The 18,733-nt window shown below is 33.0% G+C and overlaps 1 protein-coding gene across 1 annotated transcript; it reads right to left on the reverse strand.

The window, feature by feature from the left end:
- Nucleotides 1-688: 688 nt before the first annotated feature.
- On the reverse strand, nt 689-2,324 carry LOC142624073 (RING-H2 finger protein ATL16). The gene has a single exon (XM_075797574.1). It carries the CDS (start codon nt 1,930-1,932, stop codon nt 862-864), a length of 1,071 nt encoding a protein of 356 aa, XP_075653689.1. The 5' UTR covers nt 1,933-2,324; the 3' UTR covers nt 689-861.
- Nucleotides 2,325-18,733: the final 16,409 nt, after the last annotated feature.

Below are 18,733 nucleotides of genomic sequence, written 5' to 3' on the forward strand. Positions count from 1 at the left end.
AATAAGGTTATGTTTAGTTGGATAGAAAATATTTTTTCGATTTGTAAAATAATCTTGGGTGAAAATATTTTCAAGTGTTTAGTTGCTATGAAAAATCGCCAATGATGTAGACCAACTGCGATCAATGATGAGATATAATACCTAAACTGAATATAATCTCTTTTTGTTCTAACATTGGAGATATAATACAGTTTTAATCATAGATAAATAGATAATTCTGATTCCTGCTGACTGAGCAATAATGTGATAATCGAGCATGAACCATTACCAACCATTTATGACCAAAGTATTCCTCCCCTTCTAACAACAGCATTATTGACACACGAAGTTGGTGGCTTTGTGATTGATGCAACAGAGGAGGACCCCTCTTTTCCTACTTCGCAATTAATGAAAGGGGACCTCTCCTTTCTACACTTTATTCTCCAAAGACTCGAACCTTGGATGCTTCCTTGTTGGTCAGTGGCCTCGGCCATTTAATTCTTCCCCCGCCAAAGGCTTCAACATTGTTGTTCTTTATGGGACCTCTTTGTTTCTCTAACCAATGATACATATAGATTAAATTAAATTAACGTTGAAAAATAAATACAAAAAGAGGCTATTTCAGCAATGATGCTTATAATCATGGCTGTGCAAGTCATTTGGAACACATTGGACCAGACCCAGAACCCCATGCCATCATACACTCAAATTAAATAATCAAATGAAGCTATTTTTTTTTTTTTCAAATTTCAATTGAATGTTTCTATTTGACAAATCCTATATCCTCTCAATAATACAACTGGAATCTCTAAATCACAAAAACACTAAGAAAATTAAGACCCAAAACAAAGAAAAGAAAAGAAAAGAAAAGAAAAAGAGGTTCTATGGCTCCAAATAAACGGGTAGAATAGCACTTCTTGACTTACTACCGTGCCCAAAAGAGAAAAATGATCTTTTTACTCTACTACTGGAACCTTCACTGGGACTATTGACTTCACTGACTTGCATGTTCTGTCTTAAGGCCTCTTGAATAGCTAAGTAGAGCTGGCGGTCAGTGGATGAGTCCATCGAGAAAGACCTCCTAATGGGTTGGATTGAAAATTGGTCATCTTTGCCTCTAATATCAATGCATTCATCTCCCATGCTTATAACCTTATGAAACTTCCTTCCCTTTTTTTGCACAGCTCTCTGTTCCAACTTCCTTGGCGAAGGACTAATTGAACGCGTCGATAATTCTCTTGAATTCGACCTTTCTTGTGTTCCAAGCAATGTTTGATTAGGAGAATGGTCATTTCCCAACTCAATCACCACAAAATCTTCATCCCCACCAATGAGATTATCGGTATACGGAGTTGGATCCTCAGGGGTAGAGCTTGGAGCAAGAATTAGATCGGCTTGGAACCGTGACAATGTGGCCGAAATGCTTGTTCTACAAAGTGGGCAATTAGCATTGCTTTGAAGCCAAACATCAATGCAATCAATATGAAACACATGACTACAGTTTGGTATGATTCTTAGCTTCTCATCCTCTTGGAACTCATTCAAGCAAACTGCACATTCACATAAGTTTCTTTCTCCAAAGTCTTTATTGCCTTCTTTCTTGAACCTAAATATTGGGATTGATCGGATCACCGACTCGTCTAGTCCTCGAGACTGTATCCCCGGAGAGTAGACCATCAAAGGCTCTTCGTTGCGGCGTCTTGATAGCGAAAAGCGTCTTAGAATATCAATACGATGCCAATTGAGGCAGCATTTGATGACAAAGATGTAGTAGCTGACCAGCAAGAAAGCTGTGGCTATGATTCCAATTATAGCAACGGCTATAATGGGGAAACTGCTACCTGAAGAATGCAAGCTAGACCCAAAGAATGAGCTTCCACCTCCAGGACTTGTGCTTGGTGAAAGAGCTTGTGAGTCATGGATCATGTAGCTTTTTCTTACAATAAGATCCATGACAAAGAAATGGGTTTTCTTAGATCTTCAATATATACAGAACACACACAAAGATATGTAGGAAAGCTGACTAGGTAAGACTTAAAGATACAACAAACTTTGGCATAAATGAACAAGTTGTTCGCAAAGTGTAAAAGAAAATGAGAGAATTAAAGAGCTCTTTTTTTCTTGGTTGTGTCAATTAAAGAGCTCAACTAGCTAGAGAGAAAAGCAGCTTTGAATTGATGATGACATTTTTTGGAAAATAGACATAAGAGAAAATCAATGAAAGATGGAATAGTGGAGAAAGAAGCAGAATAGAAGAAACCCAGATGGTTATAAATGAGGGTGGTTTTGTGGAATTCAATGAAATATGAAAATGTGCTGAAACTATTTTAATGGTGGAGTCTGGGCTTAGACTAGTACGTAGTTGGTGAATTTCTCCTGGGTTCCCACGAGAAGTTTGGCTAGAAAAATGGTTCAAAGTGCCTCGATTATTGTACGTTTTTTTTTTATGTAACAGACACGTCTGGCCCAAATAGAAAAAACAGATATTACAGAATGGTCGGCTCTCTATCATGAATGATGGGGCTTTACATATATGCGTATCAACTGGTGGGGGACAATGATGCATGATAAGTAAAACAAAAACAAAAATGTATGTATGATGCATCTTTGGTAATTAGTTTATATAGTGAGTATCTCATTGTACCATAATTAAGATAAGTGTGACAGGTTTCATTTAGTAGTTAGGACACCAATCAATCAGTACCATATCACATTATAATGAATGCATGTATGATGCATTTTTGGTAATTGGTTTATATAGATAGTATCTCATTGTACCATAATTAAGATAAGTGTAACAGGTTCCATTTAGTACTCCGATCAATCAGTGCCATATCATCAATGTTGTAGGTGAAGATTCTATGAAACAAGTCATTCTGATTTACCTATAAAAAAAAGGTCATTCTGATTATTTTATTTTTGTTTTCAAAAAATAACACAATTAATATGCCTTCAGTATCATTGTACAAATTACAATCACCATTGTCCTAGTCCTCTATAGGTTTGTTGTCCAAGTACTATAATTGTTATTTATTTATTTTTTATGAATAAGTACTATAACTGTATTAGTACTCCACTTTAGAACAACTTTATCAGCCTCTAAATGATAGTAATAAGACTAAGCCAATCAAGATGCACGAATTATCAAAATTAAACAATGAATGGGTGTGGGGGAAGGGGTGGGATAGTTTAGGAAGAAAATGATTTAAAAGACCTTGACTTTTCATATACTCATCCATTCTTAATCATCATCAATCAAAAAAGTAAAAAGTGTTACACCCACATGCAAACCATCATTGAATTTCCTATAGTCCCGGCCAACCGATCAAGAACGTAGATTGTTGTGTATGATGAGCTAGCATTCACATATTATGTGTCTCCCCCCGCTACTCTAATTTGAAAATCTACACAAAAAGCATCAAAGTGCCCTATGCTTTTGCTTATTATTAAAACTAAAAGAGAACCCAATGCTTTTAAGATTTTTGTTGGGATCTAAGTTATCTTTATTTTTGGGATTTTTGTTTTGTTAACCGACTTTAGTTATTTAGTCCACAATCTTGCTTGTCGGGCAGCTCATTGTAAGGGAGATGGGTCTTTAAACACCTCTTCTCTTTCTGCCTTAGGGTCCGTACGTTTGGGTAGAAGATAGGAAGGATGGAAAATAGGATGAAAAATACTGTTTTTCACTGTTTGTTTGGGGAAGGAAAATAGGAAGAAGAGAAAACTGGGAAGAAAGTTTTCTCTCTGGGCCCAATTTTTTTTTTTTTTCCTTCCAAATCGGAAGGAAAATCTAGAGAGAAAAGTGTTATGGTATCACTTTTACAAAAATACCCTCTTTCCACCTATTTTTTTCAACGTTTGTTTTTTTTTTTTTTTTTTTCATTGTGACCTTAAACAATTTTTTTTTTTTTAACGTGACCCGATCTTCAATGTTTTTTTTTTTTTTTTTCCAATCAACATTACCTGAACGTTCTCTTCTCTCTTTTTTTTTTTTTTTTCATGTGACCTGAACGTTTGTTTTTCAACGTGACCTAATCTAATTTTTACATTATAATAATATAAATTTATATATATGATGTGATAAATTTTATATTATGTAATGAGTACAAATAAATCTATTTTTACATATTATGTAACAAGGGTATAATAGTCAATTTATATAAATTACATTTTTCATCCTTCCATTTTTCTCTCCAACCGAACAAAAGAGTTTTTTACCCTCCCACTTTTCCACCCTTCCAACCGAACACACAAGAGGAAAAACTAAATATTTTCCATCCTCCCACAATTTTTCATCCTCCCACTTTCCACTCTTCCAACCGAACGGACCCTTAATCTTCTCTCGGGTTCTAAAAATAAGTTTGAGTCCTCTATATTTTTTGCTTTAATATATAAATTTTTTTTGCTTTAATATATAAAAATAAATACTCTTACGTACACTACGTAGTATGTAACCGAGTGTACGTAACAATAACTTCCCAATTTTTATTTAATAAGAAATATACAGTTTTTATTTAATAATAATAATAAAAAGTTCTCTTTGCTTTTTGGCATAAATTGGTTGGCATAAATTCTAGTGGGCCAATGTTAAACCTTTTCGTCAAGCAAAGGCAAAATAAATATCTCATAGAAAACTCAGTACAATCCTAAAAGAGAACACAATTAAAGCAGAACCGACACTATCCACACTTGCCTGTTGACAATATATAGAAGGACAAACTACTTAGGTAAGAAAACAGCAACAGTCGCTCTTCTTTTCAAAAAAGTGTTTTGGTCTATACACTGCAGTCAAAGGTTGAGGGCTCTGCCGAAGAAACTTCCCTAACTTTTCTCTAAAATTTCAATGTATTTGTTCACATCAACATCACCTCAAACGTTTAGAATTTAGAAATAAAAAAAGCTGAAACCCTCTTTTTATTTATTTGGAGAATGTTGCCATCATTAAATAAGCAGGATTGAGCGTGCTTTATGGGGGATAACTTGTTGCAGTGTACTCGATATGTTTATCGCATATTGTTAATTTGGCAAAGATCTTTATTGTAAATAAATCTAATTATACATTTTGGAATCTTGAAGAAATTCTTGCTACAAACCAACAAAGAGTAGTGCATGACAGACTATAAATTTTTGTACGTAGATCTATTTAGTTTTGATGTGGCACTTGACTAGAATCATAAATTTTCAAAACCACTCATGTATTTCACAATAAATTTTCTTCTTAATGGATGTACTCACATCGTTCATAATTTCAATCTACAACAGTTCAGCATTAGTTACCACTTCATCAGCATCAGTTATTACAAGGAAAAATATACAACATGTACCGTACCAGACATATTATTATCATTTGAATTCGCTAGCCAGTCAAACTAGTATTTAGTTTTCACACTTCTATCAATTCACCTGATGTTGGTAAAATGCCCTTATTAAATTAGTTCTCATTTTGCACTCCCAAGTCCAATTCAAACAATCCATCATGTACAGTCTTGGTCTGCAAGTTAGTTGACTTTTACACATCACAATGAAGTGATGATATGCTAATTAATTAATAAAATGTGAGTCATAATAAAATTATTATAAATATATTTAGTTAATTAGATGCTTCTCCTGCGTTGGCTTCCTATGTCACATATCTCAAAACCTTCAATTGGATGATACCTTTTAACTAATAATACCCACGGTGTCCTAAGTTATGCAATAGACTAATGATCCGATGGTTTTGCAACTAACAAGATGAATAGTAAATTGGACCATTGGTGAGCTGAGAAAAGAAAAAAAAAAAAAAAAATTTGAAGTACACAACTTCACATTGAATAAATAGAATCAGATTAAATAAAAAGAATATAAATTTAAATCAGTGAGGCACATGGGGTGAAGGCAATACAACTGTTTATTAACAGTTCTATTGGGGTGAGAGATAGAGAAGTGAGTGAAAAATCCTTGAATACTTCAAATGTGAAATTTGTAACATGATTGTCAGTTGACTAGGTCCTTTCAAAAATGCTTTGGTTTTGGTTTTGGTTTTTTATTTATTTTTTAAAAAAAACCCACTTTTAATTCTAGTTTTGACCACAAAACAGAGGAATAAATGGCATTTTTTTTTTTGCATGGAATTAGAAAAGGCTGAAGAGAGACAGTCACAAACTACCATGTGTATGACTGTGGTGAATCATGTGCGTTCCTATTGGGGTTTGCAAACACGTGACTTCACGAGCCTGCTGGACCTGGAACCTGAAGATCTAGCTAAACTACTGGGCTGCAGTTCTGTACTACACCACATGTTTTCCCTTTCAGTTTTTCTTACATCTATAAATGTACCAACTACAGTTGAAAATAAGTGTCTTTCTGCTTATAACTTAGTTTTTTTACTTTTAATTTGTATTAATAGTTTTTTAAAATTTTATTTTATTTTTCATATTTTTAAAATACAAATATAATTCAACCTACTTTCAGCAATATTTTTTTCATAAAAAAAAAAACAAAATAAGTTATTTCTAAATAAAATCGCTAAATTATTTCAAACTAAAATAGAAGAAAAAAAATAAAAATAAAGTACATGTGCTGTCATGTGTTTTAGAAACCGTCTGGCTTACGCAGTCAAACGTTGACAAAATTGAGGATTTTTGTGACGTAATTTTTATTTTTATTTTTTTGGGATAACAGTGATATTTTTAATTATTTCTGTCCAGAATCTCCAGATATTTATAAGAGCATTCTTATTAAATATGTCAAAAAATATAGCATTTAGCCTCTCAAAACTTAATTATATAACATATAACACACCACTTTACAATATCATCTATATCAAAACTTCTATTTTTTTTACTATTTCATTAAAATCCTGTTTCTTTATTATTTTTCAATAATTTTTATTTATTTTTCCTTTATCTCCTTTGTCTCTCTCTCCTTTGTTTCTCTCTCTTTCTCACAGCACCGCCGACACCAAACAACCAACCACCCACCACCCAAACCACAACCACCACTAACAAAAAAAGAAAAAAAAAATCACAGAGACACCTCCACATCCACCTACAACCACCACATCCACTCACCACCACCAACCACTGCAGAAAAAAAGAAAGAAAGAAAAGAAACCTCCACCATCGCCGCTACCAGCAGACCCATCACGCTGAACCAAAACCCACAGGACACGGACACCACTTCCGTCCCCATCGTCATCTTCTTCCACGGCACGGCTTAACGTCCTCCTTCGCACCTGTAAATCAAATCAAGACCCAAAATCAAATCAAAGATTTGATAGCATGTTGTTTTGTGTCGGCCTCGCATGATCGGAGCCCAATCGAACCCAATCGAACCACACAGAAAAAAAAAAAAAAAAAAGAAACCTCCATCGCCGCCACCGAACCGCAGCCATCGGACCCACGATCCATGACCACATCACAGCCATCGGCATCCCAAAATTGCAGGAGCAAAATTATCAGCAGAGCCCACTCATCGGCGAACCATAGAGAGAAGAGAAGAAAGAAGTGAGAGAGGAAAGAGAAAGATAGAGCAGAGAGAGAGAGTTGAGTGGCTTGATGCTCCGGCTTGGGTTTCGTTGGAGAGGAAGGCGTCGAGCAGAGGGAGAGAGTGAATAGAGAAATGGTGAAAGAGGAAGACACAAAAATGAGAAGACATACAAAGAATAAAAGGAAGTGGGCCCCACTGAATTAAAAAATAATATCAGTTTTACAATAAGTGAACAGTGCGGTCTCAAATATGAGATTGCACTGTTCACCAATTGCAAAAATAATACCATTTACAAGGTTTGATGGAGCAATGTTTTGGGTTAAAAATGCTAAAAAAAAAAAAGAATTTTAGCATTCAACAATAAGAATGCTCTAAAAGATCAAATTTTCAATCACAAAATTTTCAATTACAATTAGGTTTAATTAACATTCCAAGCTAGGTTTAATTAACCTGTGGTTGTCACTACACGATCCATTTGATCAATGCACAATGTGAAAGGAGATTTTGGCTCGATTTTTTTTTTTTATGAACACATATTTTGCCACACATTTAATACAATTTACATATTTATCAATGTAATTGAATTTCATCATTTTCACATAGACACCACCAATAACACATGTAAAATCTAATTTAATGACACGTATATATACTTGATAAAGTAGGTACAAGAGTTGTGTATGTCTAGAATTTTTATTTTAGCCCATCTCATGCTATTGCTAAACTTGGTAAAGCAAAGTTTGCTAATAAAATTGCCAGGGACTTATTCCTAGGGAGCACATCTTATCATTGGTTATTCATGCTTGTACGAAGAAGTGAAGAAGGATGCCAAAATTTGACCCAAGATTTGGCTGCATATATAGGAGATCTGTAAATACTAAATATTGAATACCTAATTAATGATGTAAGAAAGTTGTTTTTACCTAACTAACCATTTATAAAAGTTGACGCAGGTGCAATGCAATCCAGGCTTGTATGTGTGGTGTGCAATCGTGAAAAATTGTCAGAAAAGAATAATTAGCAAAATAATCCCAAAGAACAAAGCTATCTTGTAGGTGTTCATAATCATAGCCTAGGTCTTTGAACATGAATCTTCCCTTTAATTGGGGGAGCATTGAGTACAAAAACTATACACTCATGTGATCAAATAGAATCCGGTCAAGAGTTGATCACATATTCTTGATTTAAGTTGAATACACTTATTAGTCAAACATAATCAAATGATATACATTGTTTAACTTTGACCAATGCGTGTGTTTTCAAAATTTTTTTTTTCTCGATTTGGCCGGGTTTCAGAACACGAGAAAGTTTTCATTAATTGGACAAATTACAGTAACCACCATGACGATATAAATGAAGCAATTTGTCAGCTAAATTTTTTTTTAATCTCCAATTTGTTTTAAAAATCCGTTTGAGATCTGTTTATTTTTGCTAAAATTGAAAACTTTTTACTGAAAGTATTATAGATAAAGATAAAAATTAGCTGAAATATTATAATGGAATGAGTACTCATAAATAGTACCAAAAAGTATAGTAAGATCTATAAATAATAACAAAAATAAGCTGAATAGTAAAATAAGTAAATAATAAAATAAGTTGGCAAAAATAATTTTTGCTAGACGGATAGTACCTTGCTCCCACTTGGTCATACATATGAAGCACAAGAAAGTGGAATACAAAATTTGCACCACTTTTTGTGTTTTTTACTGCTAGAGATATATCAGGCCCAATAATCTAGGTTTAAGCTCAATCAAGAATCTTAATTGCACAACAACTCAATTAAATATTATATATTGTATGGTTAGTCTAAGGGTTGATCTATTATATATTTACTCATATTAAATTCATTTTAACACAGGACTTAGCATAAAGTCAACATGTAGGCCTTAAGAGTTTTCCTCTATGGCAGTAGACCATTAGGCCTACTTACATCATTCTTTGTGTATTTTGTGTTTATTTTTTATGGTTCTGCATCCGAATCTTTTATTTATTTATTTATTATCTCCTTTAATCTATTTAACAACTTTATTCTCCACTAGTTAATTGTGGAGTATAAAGTGGAAGTGGAATACAAAAAATGGAGCTAATTTGTATATTTCTTATCATTGAGTTGTTTATTTATTTATTTTTGCTAAATAAATCTTATCATTGATGACTCATGCTTGTCCAAACATTGAAATCCAAGTGAACGACGGGTGCTGAAATTGAGTAGCTCTAGGATCATATACTATTTCTTTTTGCCACAACTTTAATATGGTAAACTGTAAGTGGTTGCTTATCAATTACACATGAATCCACCATTTTTCAATCATCATTCATATTCTCTCACATCACAGACAGTTGTGGCAAAGAAGTTGTAAGATAAATTATAATACTTCATTTTCTTGCCAAAATTTGACCCAGGAGGTCGAGTGAATATTAAATTGTTAGTTAATGGTGCAAGCAGGAAGTCTACCAAACGAACCATTTATAGAAGTTGTCATAGGGTGCAATCTGCAATGCAATCCATGGCTGTACATTTCGCAGGTTCCTGAAACATCTTGTATTGTTTTGTGTAGGGGTGCATCTTGAAACTTTTTGTGAAAAAGGAATAATTAGCACAATAATTCCAAAAAAAAAAAAAAAAAACTATGGTGCAGGTATTCGTAGGCCTCTTAACATGAATCCTCTCTTTATTTGGTGAGCATTGAGTACAAAAAGTCAAAAACACGAATAGAACATTGTAATATAACTGTAAAGTATCAACTCAAAATCAGTTTACTAGAGTTTTGTGATTAGATTGGTAATTTTTGGTGTTTTTAACGAACACATTCAAAATTCAAATTTCCTACTCTTCCTTACTCTATTGTAACTATTTTTTTTTTAATAAGAAAAACACCCTCAATTAAAAACGAGTCTAGAGTTTTTCACACATTCTAATTAATTAAAATTGAATATGCTTATTAGTCAAACATAATCAAACGATAAGATGGTTTCGCTTTGACCAATCTATGTGTTTTCGTTAATATTAATTCTTTTTTCAGGAGGGGAAGCAGAAGACACGAGAAATAACATGTGTTTTCATTAATTGGGCAGTTTGCAGTAATCACCAATGGGATGACGAGCCGACCGTTAGGTAACCGCTAATGGAAACTTAAGTGTTTGTGAAACTGCACATTAATTGGTTAAAGCTGAGACCCGCAGTGATAATGCTTTTAAAACATGTTTGGTCTGGTTTGTTATATTTGTTTAAACAATAGTTTTTAGTGTTTAAACAACATTATATGTATTTTTAAACATTTTTTCATCTACACGTATTTCTAAAAAATACAAATAACGTTAGTAAACACAACGTTAGTAAAACAACATTACCAAATGGGCTAGTATAAAAAGGAATGTCATGTCCATAATATTTTCTTAATATTTTCACAACAAATCTTAAGTGGCAGTTTATTACCAGTTGTTATTGTTGGGGCAAAAAAAAAATAATTTCAATGGTAGGTTCAAATTTAAACTAATAACAACTAATCATCTTTAATTTGTTGTAAAAATATTGTAAAAATGTTGTAGATGTAGCACTTTTCATTACTGAAAAGCTTTTACATTTGAGAAATGACAATAGAGGACAATGGTTTTATTATTATTAGTCAATTTTTGTATTAATTAAATGAATTTTCAATTAGTTAAATGATGTCTTATTACTTTTTTTTTAATATAAATACAAGATAGAATTTCCACTCTAGCCTAATCTAAGTGCATATGTGTGTGAAGTTCCCTCTTGGAGAATTGAACCCCGACCTTTACCTCCCACACCCTACAAGCATTTATATTTGTGGAGTGACTACTGTACCAAGAGTGCACAGTGGTATGATGTCTTATTACTATTAATTAACTTTGAAATTATAAATCCTTGAACAACATTACCAAACAGGCTAGCTGAAAAAGAAATGTCATGTCAACAACATTTTCACAACAAATCTTAAGTGGTAGTTTGTTTCTGGTTATTATTGTTGGGACAAAAATATAATTCCAATGGTATGTTCAAATTTAAATCAATAATGACTAACCATTTATGATTTGTTGTAAAAATGTTGTAAATGTAACATTTTTCATTACTGATAAGCTTTTAAATTTTAGAAATGACAATAGAGGACAATGGTTTTATTACTATTAATCGATTTTTGTATTAATTAAATGAATTTTTAATAAGTTAAATAATATCTTATTACTATTAATTAACTTTGAAATTATAAATCCTTGAACACTACTAAATGCCCAAATCACATAAGTATCTTGCTAGATGTGTCCACGGAACAGTTTGAGGTTGTCACTTGACTTGATCACATTGGGTGGGGGGAGCAAGAAACTCACCACCAATTGTGGAAAAATGAGAAAACCCAATGTTCAATCCAAACTTGAGTTTTTCAAAGCTCTCTACCCATTACTCAACTGTTCAATCAATCAAATCTATTTTGAGACCCTTCAGGTTGGATCAGGACAAACAAATGAATTGGGTTAGACAACCTTATCAACATCACACCATTTTAATAACAAACGATTTTTTAATTAAAATCTCTCTCTCTCTCTCTCTCCAATAAATTGCAAAAGGAAAAAAAAGCAGGCACACATAAAAATTAACTGTAGTGTACAAAGGGGAGAAGGGTTGGTGAATAGGGAGAGAGATTGGTGATGTAAGGATTAGTGGTGGCACTATGGTATTGTTGGGTTTCTCTTTGTCGATGAATGAGTATGAGGAGTGAGGACCACAAATTTGGGCTAAGAATCCAAATCTCAATTCATCTTGGCATTCTTGCTTTATAACTTAATCCATCTTGCCACCCATTCCCCATCGATCTCTACGCACCAGGAGTGGTAAAGTAAATCCAAACTCATTTGCCCACCCAAACTCACCCACTCTAATTGAACCCAAACCCACCCAATTATTAGTTGGGTTAAATGGGCATCAACCCAATTAGACCCAGTGATTATTGGGTTTTAACTAAAAACTCATTGAGCCACATTTAACCTAAAAACAATATACCAAAATTTAACCCAGCCCTTCCCATTAAAAAAGAAGAAGAAGCCCTTAGACGTTTCAGTGTTTTAGGGTTTTCATTTTCCTTCATTTTCTCGGCCTCCAAACACCTCTCTCTCTCTCTCTCTCTTGAAACAAATAAAAAAAATAGAACCAAGCAATCGAAAATTTCACATAAACTAATACCGATTTCTTGCGCTTAATTTTACACATGAAAAAAAGGTTAACCAAAAAAACAAAAATGCAAAATTTCCTACATTTTCTCATCAAACAAATAGATCTCTCTCTCTCTCTCTCTCTCACACACACACACACACACACACACACACACACACACACACACACACACACACACACACAGAGATTACGTTTTCCACCGCCGAGGACTTTGTGGACGGGCTTTTCTCTGCCGAAGAGCTTGTAAACCTTGGCTTTGGTAGAACCGAAGGGATTGAACTTGTCGTCAGATTTTGATTTGGACGACGATGACGAGTTGTGGTGATTGGGGATCTTTTCAACGATCTTGTCCATCAGTGACTCCAGCTGGCGCACATGGTCCACCATGGATCTCCACCACACCAGAGAGATAGCTCTCTCTCTCTCTCTCTCTCTCTCTCTCTCTCTCTTTTCATTTCCTTCATTGTCCTTGAAGAAGTTCTATTTGTTTCAAGGACGCTTTCGAAATGCCAGAAAGTTTTGAGCTTGAAATGACATTTCTTTGTATTCGTTGCACTGTTTGGTTGCCAAGAAAGTGAGAGAAAATAGAAAAGAAAAGAAAATATTTTTTTATTTGGATTTTTAATATAATTGTTGATGTGGATGTGCTTATGTGGAATTTTTTAATCCCAAGAATGGAGACTTGAGAGAGTGGAAAAGGGAATCCAAGAAAGTGTTGGGGTTTTCACTTTAATGACGTTTTTGTAATTTTGATAATTGGGTAATTGGGTGAGTTGGGGTTTACCCATAATAATTGGATTGGGTTGGATTTGAGTTGGAAGTAATTAATTAGTTAAATGAGTTTTAATGGGTAAATGAGTTTTATATACCCAACCCAATTATGCCCACCCCAAACCCACCTATTTGACACACCCCTATTACGCACTATTAATCATCAAGGTTGTCAGACCCAGATCGGACTAGCCGGTCCAACCCGGCTAACCTTGATCCGGTTATTTAACAAATAGAACCGGTTCTTTATGTTATGCAATTTAAATATAACAAATTTCAATGAAGTGGGAGGCGTGAGGGATATAATATTTTCACTCATGAATGAAAATATTTTATTAATTTTTAGTTCAGATCATACTTTTTCAATTTTCCATGTTATTTGATAATTTTATTAGAGGTTCAAGAATTATGTGTTTTTACATGTGAATATACAATTTATTAATTTATGTTGAAAATGATTTTATTTTAGACAAATATTTTTAATTTGAAAAATTACTAAACATAAAAATTTTAAACTTTTTTATGCTTTTATTATTTTCTATCCTTATAAAAATGGTGAAAATTCGTTTGAAAGTTTTTTAAATTTTTTTAGACATAGTTTTAGTAATTTTTTTTAATATTTGTCATTTTAATACCTTTATTTGAATTTTATTATTATTTAATTAATTATGACATCATCATAGTTTGACCTCGGTTGAATTTTGTTCTGACCTTAAAACCTTAAACCTCTCCCTTTTACGGTTCATTAAGCATCCCGGCTCTGAAAACCATGTTAATCATAGTGAATTTCTATGTGTTAAGTGTGCAAATGTCTAACAAACTAATTATATATGTGCTAAATGTGCCTTAATCACTTAAAACATGTGTTATAGTTACAAATCAAACACAAGGTTGATTATTAGAGGCATTCAAAGTGCAAGGGACCTAGGCCTTCGCTTTCCACAATTGATGGCATGAATTTGGGTAAGGAACTGTCGATTGGCGGCCTAGCTAGGTTGTTTCAATATCTTTTGGGCTCCTAATAAATATCTTAACCCAAATCAACCCACCAACATGTGAAAAACATGGGGTAAAACTTAGGTAAAATATTTTAGATGTAAAACACTAGGCTTTCGAATTAAATTCAAAGGCATAACTACATTGAATTTAATTGGCACTTGAAAAGATAATATTGTTTTTCTTTCATTGATCCAGGCAACCATGGTTGTCAAAATCCCGATCTGGATCCTACGATCCTACGATTTTACGATCTCACCTGCTCAAAACAATTCGGATCTTTCAAGGATCTTTGCGATCGTTCAGGATCGATAGGATCACACGATTTTGACGATCCCAAACGACTTTTATTTCTTGTAATGTTTTTAAACTTAATAGATTGCTCAGTTGGACTTAAATGAAAAATAAAATCCCAATAGACCAAAATTTTCAACTCTAATGTAGAGAGTGTGCCAGTTGGATCCGAATAAAAAATATTCCAATAGAGTGTCATGTTTTGAGATTTTTGACCTCTTTAAATGATGCTTATAAATGAATATAGTGATGTATGGTAATTATATTAATAAATGTATAATTTATGTGATTATTTAACATACAAATGTTTATTTTTTTTGTTTTTTCTCAAATAATATAGGATCTTACGATTTACGATCCGATCCTACGATCCACGATCTCACCTACCTCCTACGATCCTACGTAGGATCCCGATTTTGACAACCTTGCAGGCAACCATGTATTTGAATTTAAGTAGGGAACCTAATATAGTGCACTCACTAAACTATACCTAAGTTTTACCGAAAAACCAATTTATTGCTTTCGAGTTGAATTTTGTTGATAAGGTTGGTGGGTTTGATGTTCATCCTAACCAAGGACGGAACCACCCTTGGACTAGGGGGGCAATGGCCCCCCTAGATTAAAAAAAAAAAAAAATTATTATACATATGTGTATTAATTTTAGCAATTTTGTTCTATAAAATTACATTTTGTTTCCCTTTAACAATGTCATTGATTCTTTTAAGAGTAATGCTATACTCACAAACTTTTTTATAACATTTTTACAAACTATTTGGTAGCAAATTTTTATTGGTTCGCATATAGACACACCACTCACATCATTTTTTTACTTACTAGTAATCACTTATTACATCAGTAATTAAAAAAAAAAAAAAAACCTTGTAGTTCTAGCATTTTCCTCATTTTATTGATCATAAAAAAATTTATAGATCTAAAGTCTAATACAAAATATACAAGCCAAAAGAAAAAAAAAGCTCAACAACAAAAATTACCAGTAAAACTAAAAAAAAAAAAAAAAATTTCAATTAACTAATTTTATCAAAAATAAATAAGCAGGCCCTTTAAAAATTTTGAAACAAAAATAATTTTGTTCTTACCAAAAAAAAAAAAAAAAAAAAACTCAACAGCTAAGCAGCAGAATCAAAGGTTGAAACTGCTACACACAACCAATAGTAAAACCACTCTCCTAACTCAAAGGTTTGGCATCGTCCCTGACCCTAACCACTACGAAGTACCTATTACTTTTCTATTAGCTTAGAGAAAGTCTAGGGACATAATTTTTATGCCACAATTTTATTGTGGTCGACTTTGAATGACGGGGAAAAATTAGTGAGTTAATATAGAAGTTGTTGTTCACCACTCATAATCAACTATTTCAAAAATTTATAGCAAGTTAAGTTGTGGCAAGTGATGTGGTCCTAACCAATTCCTTACGGTTGTAATGTTTGCTTCTGGATCTATATAAAGTTATAAACGCCTTTTCAAGCGGTTCCTCAGTAGCGCAGGATGAATCAATGGCCTTTTTTGGAAAAGAGGAGATAAGAAAGCCAGGCTTCAAATGCTTAAGCCCTTTGAATCCCATACGGGCCTCATGACATGCACTTGCTTATCAAGGGCACATCCACTGATCAATTAAACAAAGTGAGTAAAACAACAAAACATAAACGAAATCAGGCCTTAAATGGAGTAAGGCCCTTTCTACCAATGGGCTTGTAACCTCACGACACAGTTCTCTCTGTGGACTCTTTGACTTTCCGCCTAACTCCTCAAATGGAGAGAGAGAGAGATCTCGGGGGAGGAATAGATAAAATTTGATTAGAATATTTGAGACCCAAATTCAAGATCATGTCCCTTCACCTCCACTAGAGAAAGATCATGTCAAGTTGACATAAAACACTATTAGCACCTTTCACTTACTATTATTATTATTATCGGATTAGGATCCAATGCAATACTTAAAATATTGCACCAAATACAATTCACCTATTTTCTTCACAAAATTTTTTGGCTTGAACTTTTTACGTTTCTTAACTTATTTCTTAATCTTTTTTAATAAATGGTTGATATTAAAAATTATTTTTTGCAATTATCAATCTCAACTATTGATAGTAATTGTTATTGCACCAAATCTTAATCCACTATTATCTCTTTTCATATTTACTTTAATTATATCTGTTAGGATTGCCTCACAAATGTAGGTCTTCAATGCCAAATGTTGTACATTTTATATACTTTTTCTCATTTCGAGTTGCTTTTGGTGTTTTCTAATGTTCTCTTTTATTGTAATACGAAATGCAAAACCCCAAAAATGGCAATAATTTAAAAGAGGCAAAATCGGATCAACGTAGCTAAAACTTAACAAAAATATGGATGAGAGGAAAAAGAGGTGGAACTTTGTCACTTTTTCTTGAGAAGAATAAAGGCGAGAAATGTCTCTTTATTAAATTGACAAATTAGATCACGAAGTTCATTGTATTTGACATTATCAGATCTTTCAACACCATCTTCTAATCTTGTTCCATCTTTCTTCCTATCTATAAATATTTTAATATTTTTCCTTAGATTCTGGTCCAATCTTTTTTACATTATTGTAATCATCATATTCGGTTCTCCTTGAACTTCTCGTTTTGGTCAGGTACTTTAACTTCATGATCTTCCTCTCTTTGTCATGACTTACGAGATTAATCTAATTCACTCAACAAATTGGCTACCTTTAACATTTATATGAACAACCAATGAACCCACCTAGTCAAGATTATTCCATAGAAATATGAACATCTATTGGAAGCATTATATTCGGTCGGTCCACCTATAAGCGTGACACAATTCAATTCACAGAAGAAAAAATTCTTTTGATGAGTGAAATTAACCTGAAGTTTAAATTGTTGGTTAGTGTCATAAGATGCTTTTTCTTAATTTAAGTGGCTAAGGGCTTTTTGCCTAACCTTGCTCATCAAATATATACCTCATAAGTCTTATGATACGGAAATCACTAGAAATTCTTATGCTTATTCCATCAAGAATCAAATTCTGCTTCTGGATTACGGGATCCACAAAATTATTGTTATTATTTTTCTGAGCACTAAATTGTACTTCTAGGACCACCAATATAAACCTTACTGACACGTATATATCATAACCAAATGGAGTATATAACTTAACAATGAAAAACACATATTTAACTAAAAGAAAAAAAAGAAGGAAATTAAGGAGGGTAATTACTTAGGAAAATATCGATGACGTGGGTTTGGGGGACATGAGTGGCAAGCCAATGACCTCACTGAGACACAACTGATTTGGCACACGTGTGGTAAAGTTTGCAACTGTGACGCTAATAGATAAAGAGGGCGTTTGGATCCGCGTTTGTGTGTTTACGTCGCGTTTTTGCTTTTTTTTTTTTTTACCCAGCAGCATATATTGACTTTTCAGCCATGAACAGTGCACAAATACACTGTTCACAGGTCCCACAAATTTCACTTTTTAACAACTTTTTCATTAAAAATAAGTCCCACAAAACTATTCACACATTTAAAAATTATTTTACTACAGTGTTTTCAGTTTTCAGTTTCAGTAAAATAAGTTCTATCCAAACAGACCCAAAAGTCTATATGGGACCACATCAGATGCTTTATCTCTCTCTTTCCATCCCTAACTCTTTCGCATAAAAATGATTTGTCTTACTTTAATATAATTAATATAAATAAAAAGAGGGAAAAGCACACGAAAAGAGAAAGAAGACAAAGAAGTGAAATGTAGTTAAAACTAAAAATTAAAAATTAAAAAACACTATAATAAAATAATTTTTTAATATATAAATAATGTCGTAGGACTTATTTTTAATAAAAAAATTATTAAAAGGTGAAATTTATAGATCCATAAATAATGCACAATGTGCACTGTTCAAGGAAAAAATCAAACTTTTCGGCTCAAAAAAAAAAAAAAAATACTAAAACGCAAAACGTGCGTAATCTCTGAAGCCATCGGCTTGACCATCCAGATACATTGGACACAAACTATGATCTTTATTATAGA

The sequence above is a fragment of the Castanea sativa genome, chromosome 2 (genome assembly GCF_040712315.1).
Source record: "Castanea sativa cultivar Marrone di Chiusa Pesio chromosome 2, ASM4071231v1".
NCBI lineage: Eukaryota > Viridiplantae > Streptophyta > Magnoliopsida > Fagales > Fagaceae > Castanea > Castanea sativa.